The 21,947-nt window shown below is 40.9% G+C and overlaps 1 protein-coding gene across 3 annotated transcripts in view; it reads left to right on the forward strand.

Moving 5' to 3' along the window:
* Positions 1 to 21,918, forward strand: part of SAMHD1 (SAM and HD domain containing deoxynucleoside triphosphate triphosphohydrolase 1) — a 65,288-nt gene extending 43,370 nt beyond the window's left edge. For 2 of the 3 annotated variants that reach the window (XM_082430188.1, XM_082430190.1), the window contains 5 exons: positions 7,507 to 7,646; positions 8,437 to 8,532; positions 13,615 to 13,719; positions 14,287 to 14,424; positions 19,024 to 21,918. In XM_082430188.1, coding sequence (XP_082286314.1) covers positions 7,507 to 7,646; positions 8,437 to 8,532; positions 13,615 to 13,719; positions 14,287 to 14,424; positions 19,024 to 19,143 — 599 coding nt within the window. In that variant the 3' untranslated portion in view covers positions 19,144 to 21,918. The other variant, XM_082430189.1, reaches the window with a different exon arrangement.
* The last annotated feature ends 29 nt before the right edge of the window (positions 21,919 to 21,947 follow it).

Below are 21,947 nucleotides of genomic sequence, written 5' to 3' on the forward strand. Positions count from 1 at the left end.
GCCATCTGGTCCTGGGCTTTTGTTTGTTGGAAGATTTTTAATCACAGTTTCAATTTCAGTGCTTGTGATTGGTCTGTTTATATTTTCTGTTTCTTCCTGGTTCAGTCTCAGAAGGTTGTGCTTTTCTAAGAGTTTGTCCATTTCTTCCAGGTTGTCCATTTTATTGGCATATAGTTGCTTGTAATAATCTCTCATGATCCTTTGTATTTCTGCGGTGTCGGTTGTTACTTCTCCTTTTTCATTTCTAATTCTATTGATTTGAGTCTTCTCCCTTTTTTTCTTGATGAGTCTGGCTAATGGTTTATCAATTTTGTTTATCTTCTGAAAGAACCAGGTTTTAGTTTTATTGATCTTTGCTATCGTTTCCTTCATTTCTTTTTCATTTATTTCTGATCTGATCTTTATGATTTCTTTCCTTCTGCTAACTTTGGGTTTTGTTTGTTCTTCTTTCTCTACTTACTTTAGGTGTAAGGTTAGGTTGTTTATTTGAGGTGTTTCTTGTTTCTTGAGGTAGGATTGTATTGCTATAAACTTTCCTCTTAGAACTGCTTTTGCTGCATCCCATAGGTTTTGGGTCATCGTGTTTTCATTGTCATTTGTTCCTAGGTATTTTTTGATTACCTCTTTGATTTCTTCAGTGATCTCTTGGTTATTTAGCAGTATATTGTTTAGCCTCCATGTGTTTGTATTTTTTACAGATTTTTTCCTGTAATTGATATCTAGTCTCATAGTGTTGTGGTCGGAAAAGATACTTGATACGATTTCAATTTTCTTAAATTTAGCAAGGCTTGATTTGTGACCCAAGATATGATCTGTCCTGGAGAATGTTCCATGAGCACTTGAGAAGAAAGTGTATTCTGTTGTTTTGGAGTGGGATGTCCTATAAATTTCAATTAAGTCCATCTTTTTTAATGTATCATTTAAAGCTTGTGTTTCCTTATTTATTTTCATTTTGGATCATCTGTCCGTTGGTGAAAGTGGGGTGTTAAAGTCCCCTACTATTATTGTGTTGCTGTCAATTTCCCCTTTTATGGCTGTTAGCATTTGCCTTATGTATTGAGGTGCTCCTATGTTGAGTGCATAAATATTTACAATTGTTATATCTTCTTCTTGGATTGATCCCTTGATCATTATGTAGTGTTCTTCTTTGTCTCTTGTGATAATCTTTATTTTAAAGTCTATTTTATCTGATGGGAGAATTGCTACTCCAGCTTTCTGTTGATTTCCATTTGCATGGAATATCTTTTTCCATCCCCTCACTTTCAGTCTGTATGTGTCTGTAGGTCTGAAGTGGTCTCTTGTAGACAGTATATATATGGGTTATGTTTCTGTATCCATTCAGCCAGTCTGTGTCTTTTGGTTGGAGCATTTAATCCATTTACATTTAAGGTAGCTATTGATATGTATGTTCCTATGACCATTTTCTTAATTGTTTTGGGTTTGTTATTGTAGGTCTTTTCCTTCTCTTGTGTTTCCTGCCTAGGGAAGATCCTTTAGCATTTGTTGTAAAGCTGGTTTGGTGGTGCTGAATTCTCTTAGCTCTTGCTTGTCTGTAAAGGTTTTAATTTCTCCATCGAATCTGAATGAGAACCTTGCTGGGTAGAGTAATCTTGGTTGTAGGTTTTTCCCTTTCATCTCTTTAAATATTTCCTGCCTCCCTTCCGACTTGCAGAGTTTCTGCTGAAAGATCAGCTGTTAACCTTATGGGGATTCCCTTGTATGTTATTTCTTGCTTTTCCCTTGCTGCTTTTAATATTTTTCTTTGTATTTAATTTTTGATCGTTTGATTAATATGTGTCTTGGCGTGTTTCTCCTTGGATTTATCCTGTGTGGGACTCTCTGTGCTTCCTGGACTTGATTGACTATTTGCTTACCCATATTAGGGAAGTTTTCAACTATAATCTCTTCAAATATTTTCTCAGTCCTTTTCTTTTTCTCTTCTTCTTCTGGGACCCCTATAATTTGAATGTTGGTGCATTTAATGTTGTCCCAGAGGTCTCTGAGATTGTCCTTAATTCTTTTCATTCTTTTTTCTTTATTCTGCTCTGTGGTAGTTATTTCAACTATTTTATCTTCCAGGTCACTCATCCGTTCTTCTGCCTCAGTTATTCTGCTATTGATTCCTTCTAGAGAATTTTTAATTTCATTTATTGTGTTGTTCATCATTGTTTGTTTGCTCTTTAGTTCTTTTAGGTCCTTGTTAAAAGTTTCTTGTATTTTCTCCATTCTGTTCCCAAGATTTTGGATCATCTGTACTATCATTACTCTGAATTCTTTTTCAGATAGACTGCCCATTTCCTCTTCATTTGTTTGGTCTGGTGGGTTTTTACCTTGCTTCTTCATCTGCTGTGTATTTCTCTGTCTTCTCATTTTGCTTAACTTACTGTGTTTGCGGTCTCCTTTTCACAGGCTGCAGGTTCGTAGTTCCCGTTGTTTTTGGTGTCTGCTCCCAGTGGGTAAGGTTGGTTCAGTGGGTTGTGTAGGCTTCCTGGTGAAGTGGACTGGTGCCAGTGTTCTGGTGGATGAGGCTGGATCTTGTCTTTCTGGTGGGCAGGACCACATCCGATGGTGTGTTTTGGGGTGTCTGTGACCTTATTATGATTTTAGGCAGCCTCTCTGCTAATGGGTGGGGTTGTGTTCCTGTCTTTCTGGTTGTTTGGCATAGGGTGTCCATCACTGTAGCTTGCTGGTCGTTGGGTGGAGCTGGGTCTTAGCGTTGAGATGGAGATCTCTGGGAGAGGTTTCGCCATTTGATATGACGTGGAGCCAGGAGGTCTCTGCTGGACCACTGTCCTGAACTTGGCTCTCCCACCTCAGAGGCTCAGGCCTGACACCCAGCCAGAGCACCAGACCCTGTCAGCCACACAGCCAGGTATGTGGGGAGTTTCTTGCCTTTTGGGAAATCTGAGGTCCTCTGCCAGCGTTCAGTAGGTGTTCTGTAGGAGTTGTTCCACATGTAGATGTAGTTTTGTTGTATTTGTGGGGAGGAAGGTGATCTCCACATCTTATTCCTCCGCCATCTTGAAGGCACCTCCCTGGATATTTATCTTTAACTTTTGCTCATAATGAAGCAAATGATGCTGTGTTTTAAAAAAATCATCTTCAGTTTTCCTCACAGACCAGTCCCAACCATTCATCCTGTAACATTATATTACATTTAAATTATCTTTTGGTGAAAAGAAATGAATTCTGCATTTTATACACTTTGGGGTTAACTGACAAACCATTAAAATATCATACATTTTAATGAGGTCTTAAGTGCTCATGACTATATATAGCTCTTGCTTACCATGAAAGTTCTACAACACCCAAACTGGTTTTTACCCCATTCGGTGAGATGAGTTCACTGATCACATACTTGGATGTTATAACAATGTCAAAAATCGCAGACAAGAAATTAGGTTACATTTTTGTGCTTTATCTGCCAGGGTATTGGAGAACAAGCATATAGCCTTTCCAGCTTTCAGCATTTGAGACAGGGATCATTGTACTTTTCTTGCATATGATTCTGAGCAGTCATATAATCCTTATTCTCCTTAACTACATGACCTTGAAGGAATAGGACCATGTGAGAGCCTTCCTTACTTTTGCTGCATTTCCAAAAGCAACTCACCTTATCTTTATTTTAAAAATCTCCACTTCTTTTTTTAAATCTATTTGCTTTTAGTTATTTATTTATTTATTTATTTGGTTGCACCAGGTCTTAGTTGTGGCAGGCGGGCTCCTTATTTGCGGCATGCATGTGGGATCTAGTTCCCTGACCAGGGATCGAACCCGGGACCCCTTCACTGGGAGCTCGGAGTCTTATCCACTGTGCCACCAGGGCAGTCGCAAATCTCCACTTCTTATTTTCAAATTTTTTAGAATGTTTTTTCACATTTTGGGGGTAAGTGTTGAAAATATACAGCAGTGTTGAAAGAATTTTACAGTTAAAACCTGTATACTCACCACCTAAATTCTAGCATTTACTGGACTCGCTTTATCACATATTTATTACCTACCATCCCTCTATCCATTTATTAATCTATCTAAAGTTTGATACATTTTAAAATAAATTTCAGACATCAGTATACTTTACCCTAACTCCTTCAGCATACAGATTAACTAAAGTTCACTAATTGTTTATAGATTTTTTTCTTTTGATGTAAAAGTTACATGCAATTTGTATAAATGCAAAAATTTTAAGTGTAACATTTGCTAAACAAATGCAGGACACAGAACCTTATCTTCTCCTTAGAAAATTCCCTCATGCCCCATCCCAGTCAATTCCTGTCCCTACCTCACCCTGAGAAGCAACCACTATTTGCCTGTGCTAGACTTTTATAGCAATGGAATCATACCGTATGTATTCTTCTGTGTAAGGTTTCTTTCACTCAGCATTATGTATTTCAGATTTATCCAGATTGCATGTACTGGTAGTTCATTCCTTTTTATTGCTGAGTAGTAGTCTATCATATGAATATGCTGTTTCTTTATCTATTCTCTCTGCTTCCTAAATTTCTATTTCTGATGGATGTTTCAGCTTATCTGGATGTAGCTATCTTAAGCATTGCAAATGTTATGACCACTGTCTTAGGTAACCATTTTCTAAATCCTAATACATTTAGTAAATACCAATGCTAAACCTTGGTCTTTATCCCGCAATATTCCTAAGCAATAGGTGGACCTTACCCCTTCCCTCCCTTCCCCTGCAAGACCCTACCCCCAAATCCCTTAATTAAATTGAGGTCTTAGAATGTTAAATTCAAAAGAACCTTAGAGATCATCCGCTTAAAACCCCTCAAATGAGGAAACAGGCCAAATGAGGGAAAGTAGCTTATCCTAAAAAATGGCAAAGCTGAACTCAAACCAAGTCTTCTGACTCCCAAGCTGAATGTTGTTTACACTATTTTAGTGATATTTTAGTCATTAAATTTAATAGACAAGCAGTTTACTTTTGTAGATGACTCTTCTGAAAATATGTACATAGAACAAATAGAACTCTCATACATGGCTGGTGGGAATGCAGGTGGTACAGCCACTTGGGAAAAGTTGAGCATTTTCTTTTAAACATATATGTATCCTGTGATCCAGTAATCCTTCTTTTACCCATTTAGCCAACAGAAATGAAAATATAAGTCCACCCCAAAACCTGTACCTGGTAGAATAAGATGAAAGGCATAAGAAGAGTATCAGTTGAGTTCCATGGGGTTCAAAGAGGAATTACATCTCTGGTTTGGAAGAATTAGGGAAGGTTTCACAATCAGGTGCCTTTTGAGATGAACCTCAGGGATTAGACAGGCCTTCAGGAAGTGAGATTCTGTCATGGGGAAAAGCATTTCTTTAATTCACCTGGGAATAGGGTAGGTAAAAGCATGGATAAGAAAAGCGTGGTCTTGTTTTTGTTGTTGTTGTCGTTGCTGTTGTTTTTTATTGGGGTAGAGTTGTTTTACAATGTTGTTAGTTTCTACTGTACAACGAAGTGGAATTCCCTGTGCTGTACAGCAGGTTCTCATTAGTTATCTGTTTTATACGTATTAGTGTATATACGTCAATCCCAATCTCCCAGTTCATCCCGCCCCTGGTCTTGTTTATGTTAAAATAAAATTGTTCTGTTTTTCAAACTGTGCGCATAATGTGTAAAGAGATAATGAAAACTAAAGATGGAGAGATGGGTTTGTAGACAGCATCACTGAGAGGGTGAGGAATGTGTTAACCATGGATTGGTACATATACATGTGGGTGATGTGAATGACATAGACTACTAATATTTTATTTTGCCAAGAAAAGGCATTTTAATAAAACTCACTTTGCAAAATGTGGTGATTGCTTCAATCAAGGATTATCAATGAATGCTAAACCATTGGTTGACAACTTATTGGGATAGTCAGTCTCTCTCAAAATATTACCCTGCAGATTGTTAATTACAAAGGGAAAGATACATTTATAACAGAGAAATTCGGGGCGGGGTGGTGGTTATTGCTTTAACCAACTGTTGGAACTTAACATAATCCGTAAATATAACAAAGCTCGTTATGTGACTTGTGATGTGATGCACTGAGCCAAGCTCTTATATAGTGTTCTTAGATGTTGTAACACTTATACAGTGTTCTCGACAACAGTGTTTTCCTTGAATCTAATGGTGAAGAAGCAGTCGAACAAGTTCAAAGTCTGGGACATTTTACATAATGACTGCCTGAACTTTTCTAAAATGTCAACATAATGAAAGAAGTCAGGGGAATTATCCTAGTTCTAGATGGGAGGAGACTATAAAACACAACAACTAATGTCATCCATAATACTTGACTGGTTTCTCTAAACAGCAACAAAAATTCGTAAATTGCATTATTGGAACAATTAAGCAAATTCAAATATAGATTGTATGTCAGATATTTTTATATCAGTATTAAGTTTCTTGGCATGATTGTGGTTATGTTGGGGGACGTTCTTGTTCTTGGGAGGTACATGCTGAAGTATTTAGGAGTGAAAGGTATTGATGTCTGTAATTTTCAAATGTTTCCTCAAAAATTTATGTGTGCACACACACGGAGAGAGTGTTTGCATATGTGGGAAAATGTTAACAGTGGATAAATTTCAGTGAAGTGTATTTTATTTTGAAATTTCCAAAATAAAAAGTTGGAAGAAAAAGAAAGAAGGAAAATAAACTACCTTCTATCATCAGGGAATGAAACTTTTAAAAACTTTTTTTTTCTTTTTTTTGGCGGTACCACGAGGCTTGCGGGATCTTAGTTCCCCGACCAGGGATCGACCCCAGGCCCTGGCCGTGAAAGCACGGAGTCCTAACCACTGGACTGCCAGGGAATTCCCTTAAAAACTTTTTATTAAGGAAATTTACATCACTTAGCCTCATCACTTAGCTGCAGCAATTATCAACGCATGACAACTTTGCTTCATCCCTTCACCCCATCAGACCCTGGGCCATTTTGAAGCAGATCTCAGACATAATTTTGTAATCCTTAAGTATCATTCTCTTTAAAAAAACATAATATAAGGACTTCCCTGGTGGTCCAGTGGTTAAGACTCCGAGCTCCCAGTGCCAGGGGCCTGGGTCCATCCCTGGTCAAGGAACTAGATCCTGCATGCTGCAACTAAGAGCTTGCATGCTGCAACTAAGACCTGGCACAGCCAAATAAATAAAAATAAATAAATAAGTATTTTTAAAAAACCAACATAACAATAAATTAATACACCTAAATTAATACACCTTTGTACCTAAAACCCAGTCTCAAGTCATCAACTCCAGTGCAGTCTTGTCTCAGCTCTCCCCTTTCCCACTCATTAGATTACCTTGAAGCAAATCTGAGACATTGACTGCAACACTTTTACAAAGGTTTTTTCACTTCAGGCTTAGAAATTTTTTTTCACATTGTTATAATCATTGTGTACCTACGTTTGTAAACTGCTTGAAATCATTTCAGACGATGTATGAGTCATACAGCAATGTATGAGTCTTTTAAAATCTTGTTTTTTCATTTTAATGTAACTGAAATTTCATCAAATTGGCAGATAACATTTTTCTGGAGATTTTATACTCTGCTGATCCCAAATTGGATGCTGCACGAGCGATTTTAAAGAAAATTGAATGCCGTAACCTCTACAAGTTTGTAGGTGAGACTCAGCCTATTGGACAAATAAAGATTAAAAGGGTAAGTTGAAAGGTCCTCTGACCCCCAAGAGGAAAGCATTAGCCCATCACAATACCATGACTGTATTCTAAGCCCTTTACACGTTCTCATTTAATCTTCACATCAGTCTTCTGAGGCCTGCCCTGCAGATGAAGAAACTGAGGCTTGGGAGAGATTAAATAATTTGCCTATGGAAGCACAGTTAGTGAGCCAGGATTCAAAGCCAAGTCTCATTTACTCCAAAACCTTTACTCTCTCATTTCAGAAGTGAGAGGGGGGCCTCAAATTTTGTCTAGATCCAAAGGCAAGAAAATGAATGTAAGAAAAAAGGGGCCTCAAAATGAGGTATCTGCACGAGCTTCTTTGACACTCTAAGGACCTGCTTTAACTACTTCCTTCTTTCACAGATTATCAGGTTCTCGCAGATGGTGCTTGCCTGCCTTCTTTAGTTCAGTTATCAGTTATCTCTCCCGCTTGTTGAAGGGTTTTCTCTTTGCCAGAAAGCCCATAACAAAAGCCACATGGATAACCACACCCTGCCTCATGATACTTCCTTGGGTCACACTTTACTTCTTCTTGTTTTACCAATACGTTAATGCCACATTTTTTTCAATGTGAAATTCTGTTATGAAAATTGCACTATTGTGATTTGATTAAAAGATGGCATAGGCAGAAGCCATATATTTGTTAGGGAAATCTCTACCCACTTTTTTTGGTAAAGTGCCGTTTTTAGAGAGGGAACCTCTTCGTGATACAAACACTGTAGAATGAAGGACTGGAGTTCTAACACGAGGAGCCTTGTCTTTTCTAGGAAAACTACGAAAGCCTTCCGAAAGGGGTCGCCAGTGCTAAACCCAGTGACATGGTGCTAGAACCTGAACTGAAGGCTGAAGATTTCATAGTGGATGTAAGTAGTTAGTCCAATAACATACTAAGCAAAGAATTTATTTAAAATAAAGCACCACTACCACCCCCATTATAACAGTAGAACATGTTCATTATAGAAAATTTGGAAAATACAGAAAGATGGAAGAAAGAGAATCACCTGTGATATCACAGAAAAAAACTAACATTAAGCAGTTTTAAAATCTTCTTTGACATTTTTATGTCAATATTGTAAATATTTTTATGTAATTGTGGTCATGTCATGAATAGAACGTTGTATATAGTGATTTTTGAATGTTTTCTTGATCAAAAAAGTAATACATACCAATAATATTTTAATTGCACACATACACACAAAGGAAAAAGTTAAGACTTTTTGACTCCTATTTTCATAGAGGATGTAGTGTCTTCTTGTATCCTAATGAGAATGCCAAATGGCTTTCTCACATTTTCTTCTGTTTCCTCTAAGAAATTCTTTTCAGAGTTCTACTCCTCTGAAATCTCAGGACAGTGTTCTCTGTGTATTTTTTCCGTAAGCCTCTCATTTGCTATTCTCTTGCTGACGCATCTTTGAGCAAAAGGCAATCTCTCCATAACCATTCTTTGCCGAGGGACACAGTGAGTGAACTGCCCTTGGACCCTCTCTCTATTCGCTTGACTATGTGTTGAAGTGCCTCAGATCTGCAGATCAGGCTGCAGTTTCCTGTTTCATTAGATGAGGTTCCACCAGAATAAAGGGATCTCACATCCTGACTTCCTGAGGCTCTGAAAGGCTTCACTCTCCAGAATGTTATCCCTGGGCTCCCACGTGTCTGCCCTTGCCCTCAGTGCAGGCATTACTCCTAGTCAGTCCCCCACCTCCCCATCTCCCAATGGATAGAGGATCAGAGGTACTTCAAGTGGCTGCCATGCATAGGAGAAGATGACATACACATGGCCAGTAGACATGAACGAAGTTTAACTTTCTTGTTAACCTATAGGCAAATTGATGCAACGAGTTTTTTGATTATCAGACGTATAAGATAAGAACATTTTTATAAGATTTTGTGATAATAAAGGTATGTGAAAATGGGAGTGTAAATTGATACAAGAGACCAAACTAGGGTCAATTTTAACTGACCCAGCAGTTTCATTCTGGGGATTTGTCCAAAGGAAGTGATCAGTTTTTCAAAAAAAGCACAAATATATTTATTGTAGCTTTATTATAATGTGAAATTAGGGGGAAAATGTGTATGTCTTTTTTTGGCCATGCCACACGGCATGTGGGATCTTAGTTCCCCAACCAGGGATCGAACCCGCGCCCCTTGCATTGAAAGCATGGAGTCTTAAGCAATGGACCACCAGGGAAGTCCCTATATATGTCTCTCAATAGGAAATTCAGTGGAATAATGCAAACATTAAAAGTTGTTTTTAACATCGAAAGGTGTTTATAATAAGTGAAAAAAGTACATACAGAATGATTTTCTTTTTGTTTCTTTAAATGTATATACATTACATTTAAATGTGTGTGTGCAATGAACATATTGAAAAAATTTTGGATATATTAATAGTAAAATGTTAACATTGTTTCTACCTGAGTGGTGGAATTGCAGGTGATTTTTTTTTTTTTTTTACAGTGAGTATGGTACAAGAGTTTCATAATCTGAAACTCTTTCCATTTTAAGATGGGTAAAGCCCATCTGTATTCTGAGAAAACAAGTAAAATTGCTAATTAAATGTCTTATCATGAATTAGCATCTAGTTTTAGCTTGACAGTGTAGTATATTTACGTGGTGCATCTTACCATACGTGGCCCCTTTGGGGACTGTGTGTAGTAACTTTTATGATTATGTAATGGGCTATAAAACATAATTTACTATTTAGAATGAAAGATTCATTGTTGTTGGTCTGTAGCTACTTTTTTACTCTTGAGTCCTTGCTTGAGAATGGGATCTCTGTATAACATTGCCCTTCTGGAAAGTAACTGTTTTATCAATCTGCTTTAAGGAGGAATTTAGAGTTATGCATTATGAAGAAAATAGGGATTGCCTTTTATTACTATTCTAAAGCCAAGGAAATAAATACCGAAGAGGTAGTGGCACTTAAATTGTTGAAAATTTGATTAGTGTTCATGCCTTACCACGATGGGTAAAATGTCAATGCTGCATCAGGTCCCTCCCTTATGAAACAACACCCAGGAGAGAGACCTGTGACAGCACCAGCACTGGGATCGTGGGGAGGACTGAGCAATGCTCCCTCACAGATAAAGGGATGCAGCTATCAAAGCCAGTAGACCATGCAGAGTGGGAGGGCTGGCCGTGTACTGCAGACCCCTGGTCTCACTTCTGGACCATGGCTGAATCTCAGATGTCCACCTTTGTCTCACAGGCCACTGGCAGCATAGACAGCAAAGCTCATATACCGGTTTTCTTCAGTCACCACTCACAGGATAAGCCCCTCTTATCACCTGTTCTTTTCTGTACCGTCATCACCACATTACTCTATTTCTTCCCTTACTTCACTTCCAGTCTCTTCCCTTGTCCCAGACCGGTCCGTGGAGCCCTTTGGAATTTCCACTCCATAATTAACTAACTCCCCTCTATCTTTAGCCTCTTCGCTGACTATCTTTTTGCCTTTGTTGCAGCCTGGCTGTCCCCTGAGAGCCTGATTCCCCTGCAGCTCTTTCAGGAAAAGCACATTCCTCAGGGTCAGGAGACCTTCCTGTTCATCAGTCCTCTTGTTCCCTAGTACCACTTCAAGGCCCCATGCAAGATCCCTGTTCCTCTGAGACTGACATCCTTAAACCATCTCCTGTCCTCTTGGTTGAAGATTTTGGCATGGTGTAGAGCCTTCCACTCTACTCCAGCTCCTGCCATCATCTTTAGTGGCTTCATAGTCCACATGGCGCCAGCTCTGATCTCCTTACCTTCATCCTCGGTGACCTTATCCCCTCCACCTCAGCCAACGTGCTCGGCAGATTACACTCTGAACCTTATCAACATTTGAAAATGCCCTCCCTCTAAAAATCACTAACTAAAGCATCCCATCTCTGTCCATAAACCCCTTTCTTCCTTACTTGCTTGTTCCTAGCTCATCGGGAGCTCCAGTTTACTGTCTCCTGACTTTCTTCCAGCTTGTTAGTGATCTTCTATCTTCATTTCTCTCCCAATCTAACTTAGATCGTGTTTCCATTAATTCAGTCATTTTCTGCAGTTACCCTCAACTCCCTCGCAAAACGCTGAATGACAGTTCATGGTCACCAACCCTAGGTGGGCCCTCTGGACTTTCTGGCAAGCTTAGTGCAATTCTGCTAGTCTCCATAGTGACTATTTCAAACCATCTTCACTCCTCCCAAATCTCCAGCCCTGCTTCCCAACCCCAACTGTATTCACTCTCAGTGACTAACCCCACTTCAGGTCTTATTTCAGAGATAAAATATAGGTTATTAGATAGGAACTCTCTCCACCTACACCATCAAATAAGCAAGCCTGCCTCCATGTGCAGCTGTGTTCAGACTTCGCTCTGGTACAGTGGGGAAATGTCTCTCTTCCTATCAAAAGGCTAAGGGTAACCCTTCTAATTGTGTTCCAGGCCAGGGCTGTCCAATAGAACTTCCTGTGGTGATGGAAATGGTCTGTATCTGTGCTGTCCATTTCAGTAGTGACTAGCCACACATGTCTATTGAGCACTGAAATGTGGCTGCTGCAGTTGAAGAACTAATTTTATTCTTATATTTAATGTTAATGACTTGACATGTAAAAAGCCACACATAGCCAGTGGTTACCCCATTGGGCAGTGCAGCCAGAGAGCAGTTTGTCTCAGAACGTCTGCAGAACCACACAGTATGCATTCTCTCCTCTCTCTCTTTGACTTTCCCATCAGCAGTTAAACAGACTCTCATCTTAAGAAAATAACAAACCCTGCACTCCTCTTTACCCATCTTCTCTTCTTCAGGGTTAAACTCATAGAAAAGTTGTGTCCCCTTACCTTTCCTGGGTACCACGGTCCACTTCATATTCTCCCCTCTTGCCTCTCTTAACAGCCAAACTTCCAAAAGTTGTCTTCTCTCTCATTTCTCGTCTACTTCTTTTTTGTTTTGCTTTGTTTTTTGTTTGTTTCTTTGTTTTGGCCATGCCACGTGGCTTTCGGGATCTTCGTTCCCCGAACAGGGGTCGAATCCGTGCCCCCTGCGCAGAGTCTTAACCACCGGACCGCCAGGGAAGTCCCTTCTCATCTACTTCTGAACCTTTTCTCTGTCACCATCACTATACAGCTACATTTCATTCTATTGCAAGTCATTTTATTGCACTTTGCATGTATTGCAATATCTCTGAGGTCTGCCTGTATTAAAACTACTCTCACTAAGATCACCAATGACTTCAGTGTTACTAAAACCAGCAGACAAGTTTCAGTCCTCTCTGCTTCAGAGCTATTTCTTCTGCCTGGAATTCTTTTCTTTCCTACCTAGGCCTGGTTAATTCCTGCTCACTTATTAGTAAAGTTACTTTCCTAGGAAAACATTTCCAGTCATTGCCTAGGTGCCCCAGACTACTAGGTTCCCAGGTTACAAAGTTTCACAGTACCATTTGCTTTTCCTTGGTAGCTCTCATAACAAATGGGGTTAGATAATTACTTTTTTTTGGCCAGGCTGTACAGCTTGCAGGATCTTAGTTCCCTGACCAGGGATGGAATCGGGGCCCCTGGCAGTGAGAGCACCAAGTCCTAACCACTGGACCACCAGGGAATTCCTGATAGTTACTTTTTAAATTATTTGTTCTACCTCAGTCTAGGCCATGTGGTCTGTGGGGGCTGGGATTTTATCAAGGGTCCTTGTATCTCTACACAACAGTGCCTGCCATGTGTCTGTCACATAGTAGGTATTGATGTTATACCCTACTTATGTTGAAAGCACAAATACCCCTCCCACCCCACCCAGATTTCAAAGACCAATTCCCTATGGGTCATGCACCAGAGCTACTTTTATTCTGCTATGAGCCACCCTACCAGGGCTCCTACTTCTCAACCTCCAGAGAGCTCTTCTTCGTTTCTTGTGATGCCCCACAACCCTGAATTGAACTCTCATTGCTATTATGTACATGATCGCTTATTTATTGCTTGTATTAAGGTTATCAACATGGATTATGGGATGGAAGACAAGAATCCTATTGATCATGTTCGCTTCTATTGTAAGAGTGAGCCCAGCCAGGCAATCATGATTACTAAAAATCAGGTAACTACTTAGGTAAAACAAATATACTACAGTGGCATTTGGATCTTTACAGTAAATTGCATTTTACTTTCAGGTTGAGTCCTAAAGTCAATGTGTACCGTTAAAAAAAAAAGAAGCAGAAGCATATCTTTAAAATTCAAGTATACCTGATTCTGTGTAGCCTAGACCATCTTAACAGCCAGTTTTTCCTGTTTGCTAAACATAGAAGAAAGCTCTGTTTTTTGGTTTAGAGGCTAGCTTATAAGTCTGGTGGGAAGGGAGTGTCATATGGTTGAAGTCATCTAAGTTAAATGTGCGTATTTGCATATCTTCTGTGTGAGAGTCTGTAGTCTTCATGTAATTATATCATACAAACCTTTCATCTTCTATTAATGGACATAAAATTGCGGGACATTTTGCAATATGACAGCTGCCTAGAATTCTTTTCTCTGGATTATCATTGGGATAAAATAGCAAAACAACATGGTGCTTTTAATATAACATCAAGCATGGAGCTTAGGAACAACTGATTTCTCTCTTCAGTGTGTGAATTCAAGGTGACAGTGAAATCTTTCCTTCTTTAAAAAGGTTTCACAGTTTTTGCCAGAGGTATTTGCTGAGCAGCTGATTCGAGTTTATTGTAAGAAGACGGATAAAAGGAGTCTGCATGCTGCACAACAGCATTTTGTTCACTGGTGTTTAATCAATGACTTCACCAAGCCACAGGTGGGTGACATTATTCACATACGTTGCACAAATTTTTAAGTAAAAAACACAAGCAATCCTTACATCCCTCTGAAAAGTTCTCATTTAAATATAGTCATTTGATGAACTTATTTACAAAACAGAAACAGACTCACAGACTTAGAGAACGAACTTACGGTTACTGAGGGGAATGGTAGTGGGGAGGAATAGTTGGGGAGTTTGGGAATGACATGTACACACTGCTGTATTTAAAATGGATAACCAACAAGGACCTTGTATGGCACAGGGAACTCTGCTGAATATTATGTAATAACTTAAATGGGAAAAGATTTTGAATAAGAATAGATACATGTGTATGTATAACTGAATCACTTTGCTGTACACCTGAAACTAACACAACATTGTTAATCAATTATACTCCAATATGAAATAAAAAGTTTAAAGTAAATAAATAAATAAATGTCATTTGGTTTTCGTTTGGGAAAAAAACGTTTTTCCACATTAAGCTTTCCTTTTAAAATGCCTGAACCTGTGTCCACCAGCAGTTTCTTCCTACAGCAATTGTGAGTGGGTGCTCTGTTTATCAATATTGTCCTAATAATAAAAGTTTAAGATGGTGAACATGTGAATAGTACTTGACAATGTTCTCACCAGTTGTCTCACCCAGTCCTCCCAGTGACCCTGGCGGGTGAGATATTGTGTTCTCATCTTTTTTTTTTTTTTTTTTTACGACCTACTCTCTTAACAACTTTCAAATATACCATTATACCATGCAGTATTATTAACCATAGTCACCATGCCGGGCATTACATCCCCAGGACTTATCTGCATGTATTTTATAACTGGAAGTTTTGTCATAAGGTATGTGTCCTCATCTTGAAGAGAAGGTTACCAAAGCTGAGTTTTAACTTATTTAAGGCCACATATAACTGATAATAAGTTTTCTAACTTATTCCAAACTCAGCATTCCCAAACCTGTAACCTATTTAAATTCTCTAGTTGCCAATCCCATAGAGAATGTTGTTGAAATTGTCCCTTATTGACCTGCACACGGTGGGTGCCTGGCACAGAGAATGTGACCAGTTGATATTTGTTGACTGAATGAATATGATTGGCAGGCAGGTGGGAAACAGAGTTCTACTTCCTGGCCTAGTGCTGTCTCTCACAACACCTTAGCTGCTTCCCACCCCCACCCCCATGTGTTGGGTGCTGAAGGAAACAAAAACCAAAGGTTAGACCTGAAAGAGTAGCCCAGTACATCGGCTCTTTGTCAGATGCCAGAGGGAGGGACACAGGTGAGTCTGTTAGGACTCAGAGCTTTGGGAGAGCTGTCAGAAAAGCCTTAGAGAAGTTCCTTTATTATTTGTTGTAGAGCTGGTTTGGTGGTGCTGAATTCCAAAATATACAAGCAGCTCATGCAGCTCAATATCAAAAAAACCAAAACAACCCAATCCAAAAATGGGCAGAAGACCTAAATAGACATTTCTCCAGAGAAGATATACAGATTGCCAACAAACACATGAAAGGATGCTCAACATCACTAATCATTAGAGAAATGCAAATCAAAACTACAATGAGGTATCACCTCACGCTGATCAGAATGGCCATCATCAAAAAATCTACAAACAATAAATGCTGGAGAGGGTGTGGAGAAAAGGGAACCCTCTTCCACTGTTGGTGGGACTGTAAATTGATACAACCACTGTGGAGAACAGTATGGAGGTTCCTAAAAAACTAAAAATAGAACTACCATACGACCCAGCAATCCCACTACTGGGCATATACCCTGAGAAAACCATAATGCAAAAAGAGTCATGTACCACAATGTTCACTGCAGCACTATTTACAATAGCCAGGACATGGAAGCAACCTAAGTGTCCACTGACAGATGAATGGATAAAGAAGATGTGGCACATATATACAATGCAATATTACTCAGCCATAAAAGGAAACGAAATTGAGTTATTTGTAGTGAGGTGGATGGACCTAGAGTCTGTCATACAGAGTGAAGTAAGAAAGAGAAAAACAAATACCGTATGCTAACACATATATATGGAATCTTAAAAAAAAAAAAATGGTTCTGAAGAACCTAGGGGCAGGACAGGAATAAAGATTCAGATGTAGAGAATGGACTTGAGGACACGGGGAGGGGGAAGGGTAAGCTGGGACAAAGTGAGAGAGTGGCATGGACTTATATATACTACCAAATGTAAAACAGATAGCTAGTGGGAAGCAGCCGCATAGCACAGGGAGATCAGCTCGGTGCTTTGTGACCACCTAGAGGGATGGGGTAGGGAGGGTGGGAGGGAGACGCAAGAGTGAGGAGATATGGGGATATATGTATAGCTAATTCACTTTGTTATAAAGCAGAAACTAACGCCATTGTAAAGCAATTATACTCCAATAAAGATGTTAAAAAAAAAAAAGTCTTAGGCAGGAGGGAGGATTCTACTACATCCAGAAAGCTGGATTGTGTTTGGATGAGTAGCAGAGAGAAATGGGAGCTACACAAAAATGAAACTGGAACAAGTTGGGTGTGTTTGGGGGCCATGAGGAGACCCGTCTGACTGGAGGAGAAAAGTCTTATTGTTGCGGTGACAGGGGAAACGGAAGAGTCGGCTGGATTGTGGAGAAGCGTGGGTAATCAGCTAAGAAGGATTTATTGTTACGTACAGTGGGCAGGGAATTGTCGAGAGTATTCAAGACTTACCATGCTGCTGTAATTATTATTTACTTCTGGGTTTTGTCTCCAGCTAGAGTGAGACCAGTGGAAATAAGGAAGTATGTCTGTCTTATGTACTGTAGCTCCTAAGGAGACTAAACCCCTGATGAAGAAGGAAAACTCTAGCAGCAGATGGATTGGAACGTGGAGAGACTGGAAGCAGAGAAACAAGAGGCTATTCAAGTTCAGCCATGTGGTGATAGTGACCTTAAATCCAGATACATTCAGTCAGGGAATGAGTGTTTTCACCAGGCCCTATGTGAGGGGCCAGGGATGGAATGGTACCTGAGACAGTTCCCACGGGTTTCGCTCTATTTGGGGATAACAGACACATGAGTAAATAACAATCACAATGGTGTGGTAAGTGCTTTGGGGTCAGGGGCAGTGTGGACAGTCTTAGAGGAGCAAAAAGGAGACGAGTTTAAGTCTGGTTTGTTGGGGAAGGCTTATTTAAAGAGGGACTTGGAAGCTGAGACCTGAAGAATGGATGAGAAGTCAGCTGGGTAAAGGGGGGTGGGGGGGAGGCCGGAAGGTGGGAGAGAACAGGGTGCATTTAGGGACGGGGGCGGGGCACTGTGCATAGTCCTGTAAGCCAAGAGCACCAGAGCAGTGGGAGCCATTGGGGTGTGTAAGCAGGGAAGTGACATAGTCAAGTCGGCGTTCATAAAATTCACTAGAGTTGAAATTAGAATGGGTAGAAATAAGGATGTTTGGTAGAAATAGAGACGAGTTTGAAAACAAATAATGTTGACTTGAGGTACGGGTCTTCCAAATATGAGTGTCATGGCAATAGTGTGGCTGCTTTTAATAATAGCTCTATCAAGTCAGATCCAGCGTAGGTCAGCAGAAGAAATGTGATACGGGGCATGAGATCCGAAAGCTTTAGAAGAGCTAAATGGGCAAACAGGACAGTGAGACAACAGGAGGGAGCTGCTGCCACCTCTAGGGAAGGAGGTGGGAGTCCAGGTGCTGGGCCACCTGCAGAAGCTAGAACCACAGCAGAATCACAGCCACTGTACCCAGCCAGAGGGGTTAGGGGAGAGACACCCTGGCTTCTCTGCCCCCCTCTCTTCCAGCCTCCCACCGGTGCCTCCCATCGGCCAAACCTGACTGGAGGCCAGTAGACACGGGAGCTGGGAAACGTAGTTCACAAGAGCAGCTCCTGTGACACAGAGCACAGCAGAGGGAGGCGAAGAGTGGATCTGAGAGCAAGTAGGCAAATGAAGGCCACAATATTCTATCACAAGCATTCTCTTCCTAGTGCAATAAAGGCTCTCACGGATCCTGTACCCTCATATAACCTCGAGAATCCATCCACAAGTTCAAGAACAATTCAGGACAGAGTCAGGTGTTAGAGGGCCTAGCTTCTTACACTATTTGTTTTCAAGTCGTAGTGTCACCTCACTTTGACACCATTGCTTGTTTTGGCTGGAGTCAATGCTGATGGGGCCAAAGTTATAGCCTTAATTGTGGAGCAAAGCTCAAGTTCTGCAGGCGCACACTGTCCTTCCCCCCTTTGCCGTCTTACAGACCTGGGACATTTATTACAGGGGAGACCAGGAAAGAGAGGAGCAAGGGTCCAGTGCGGCCCCTCTTTCTCCTGGAAAACCAGGACAGAGTGTGTTCTGTGGAAGTGTGTGAAGGGAGAGGGCCGTAAAACCTAGCCATGTGAAAAGAATAGGTCTGGTGGCTTTTGCTCTGAGGGCTCTTCCCTTCCTAGGACCGTGGTGTTTCTAATTCAGCCCACGCACTGAGCATATATACAATCTGGGGTTTCCCAAGAGTAAGTCTGTCCAGAAGCAATCTGTCTGCAGGACAAAGATATGTGTACCTGAGGCTTTCGCTCAAAACCATGAAAACTGGCTTTTCTGTATTTCTAGTTTCTCTCTTTTTCACAGGATGGTGATATTGTAGCCCCACTTATAACACCTCGAAAATTGGAGTGGAAGAACACAGAATCAGCCCAGAGTCCAGCTCACACCCGAGAAGCATCCAAATTCAGAGTCCAGCTTTTTTGAGATGACTCAGTGTGAATGTCTGCAATCAGTTGTTTACAAAAAGCCTCTCCCTCCTCCCCCCAACACAATTAATTTAGGGAATTTGATTACAGAGTTCTACAAATGTATTGACAACTAGTGCTTTTTATTTTATATTTTGAATGTACGCACATGCTAAGTCATTTTTATTTAGAGGAACAGGTATTAGGCAAACCTTATTACATGAGCTATGGAAAGCACTGCCTTGCCTATTTTTAATATTAATCAAAGCCTTTCTTCTTTAGCAGCCTGTTTTCTTAGAATAACCACTCCTTTATGTACTTTGAACTCTTAGGACATATGATTGTTTTTTTAAAAATTTGGAAATTAGACAAAGGTGCACACTGGAATTTGCATTTGGGATTGTCACGAACAGCCGCAGTTAAAAGCAAAACGTAAAATCCTGCGCCCCTGAGGAGGTGCCCAACACCCCAAATTTGAAGAGAGCTCTCCTTGAGTGACTGGAACATTAGTGAAAGGCACCTACCCTCACCCTTTTAGCCCCCTGTAAGCTGCCATGTGGGATCAACAGTAGATGAGGGCCAGGAGGGGCTCCAGCATTTTGATGAGAGGCCTGATTGATTTGCTGAAAAGAACTGAGGGCTCTGGCCTCCTCCGAAGTGGGGCATAAAACTACCTTATAGGAGACCCCTAGCCCCAGTGGCAGAGGGATCCCCCAAACCAGGCTGTTCTCTGGGTCAGCTGTGGCTCTAGCCCATGTTGGTTTCTTTCTCTCCTGAGTGCTCACTGCCCAAGCCCTGAGGGTTCTACCATTGCCCAGCCTGGAGAAGGCAGCTTCCCTCCCACTTGCTCTCTGCATCTTGCTTGGGTGCTGATCAGAGGTCATGACAGGAACCATCCATCCTCAGGGCTCCTCAGAGCTGGGACTTCATTTTTGCTGGTAGCTGCCCGTGCAGAGATGAAGTGATTGCCCAGTGAACTCCAGGTTCCCCTCTGTGTCTCTACACCACTGTGGTTGAGCAGCGCTCCTGAACTGAGGGCTCTCGCCCCATACGCACATCCCCAGTGCTACAGAAATTCACCAAGAGCAAAGTCTGGAGTTAGAGCCAAAGCTGGTGGCTGCCACAGGCAGGGCAGTGGGGAGTGTAGTCATGAGCCCCTAACATCTTGTGCTTCGACACTCCCTTACGAAAGCCTGACGTTCCCTGGCAGGCTGGGCCTGGGGAGCCAGCCCTGGCCCTGGGCAAGAGCAAGAGGGAGTGGGGAGGAACTCAGACCGCAGGCCAGTGGATTATCCACAGGGCCTTAGGAGTGCTGCACCTTCCACTGTGTAACCAGGCTCTCTGCTGTAGACACTAGGGTGACAGTTGTTTGGAATGTCTGCCATTGTGCACTATCACCCCTCCCCCATCCCTCAGTAGATAATCAAGAGTTGACCCTAATTCATAGAGTAGTTAGAACCCTTCTCCTCTCCCACCACGATGCTGTGTGGTGGGGATGTGGTCACACATGGGCTCATAGAAGCACAAGGAAAGTGGTCCGTGGTACTGGGTCATGTCCATTTTAACCAAGGTGCCTCTGAAATGTTCAGTAGGGAGAAGCATCCGTCCCAGACTTCATGTGCGCGGACCCAAGGTCAAGAATGTAATGTTTCTCTGCCAAGATTGTTTTATTTTTGCACCTCCTACCTTTAAGTCATTGTTTTACTCTGCAATTTTGTGGTCTCAGTGTTGTATCATTGTGCTCTCTGAGAAGCAACTTGGATCTATTTTGTTTGCATCTTTTGTTACATACTAGGCAGCTGCACTTTATGCTCTTTGCAACTGTTTTAATTATGGAACCATGTGCCACTGACAAGGTTAAATTTTTCTTAAGAAACATCTTCACTGTTTGTGTAAAAACGGAGACTTTAACAGCTTGGCCTCTAGAGTTACTGAACATTGTCACATTGAGAATGTAAATAGAACTGCAAGTTCAAGTGACTGGTTATTTCATCTGGGTGAAGGAAACAGCTGCAATAAAACCTCATGACTGTATCTCTGTCTTGAAACCGGCCGTGTCTTCCTTGACGACTTTCTCTCACACTTGTGTGCCCAGTTTTGACCCTTTTGTGCAAAAGAACTGTGTTTGGTCTAGGAATGTGCCCAGATGTTTCTTTATACCTCAGCACTGTGTTGGGTCTTCGAGAGGGGATGGTATTAACAGGGCCTATGTTACTTGGTTTTCCTCATTCAATAATGGCAAGTAATGGCCTGATAAAGAATCTTCTGGCAGGAGACAGGCACTAGCATGGGGAGGGATATGGATTTCTTTTTTTTTAGTTTTTCTGAGCTCCTGTTTTGCCAGAAAACATACCCTTCCTCCTTTCTAACCTCCCTGAGGTTCCCATCTACAGAATTTCAAATTCTTTACCCAAATATGCATATTGTTCATTTGCTGCTTTCATATTTTCCTCGTGGAATTAAATAAGAGATTTGCAAGCACCCGGTGGCACACTGGTGGCAGACAGAAAGCCCTCAATGTTCTGGGAAAAGAAGGATGCTACTGGAGTCTTTATTAATTTCACTGGTTGAGTACTGGTGTCTGTGGTTTGACAGTATTCTTTAAGTTAAAATAATGTCCAAAACATATAGAGTAGAATCCCATTTTGTAAGATATATATATATATATATCTCCTTGGGAAATTATCTGGAAGGATATACATGAAATGTTAGTGTTTTGGGGGGTGGTTGAATTTTAAGCAACTTTAATTCTTTTATATCTTCTGGTTTTTCTACAATAAACATGTATTAACTGTATACTCTCTAAAAAGATCATTTTCCTGA

Source organism: Balaenoptera physalus, assembly GCF_965194825.1.
Source record: "Balaenoptera physalus genome assembly, chromosome: 16".
Classification (NCBI taxonomy): Eukaryota; Metazoa; Chordata; class Mammalia; order Artiodactyla; family Balaenopteridae; genus Balaenoptera; species Balaenoptera physalus.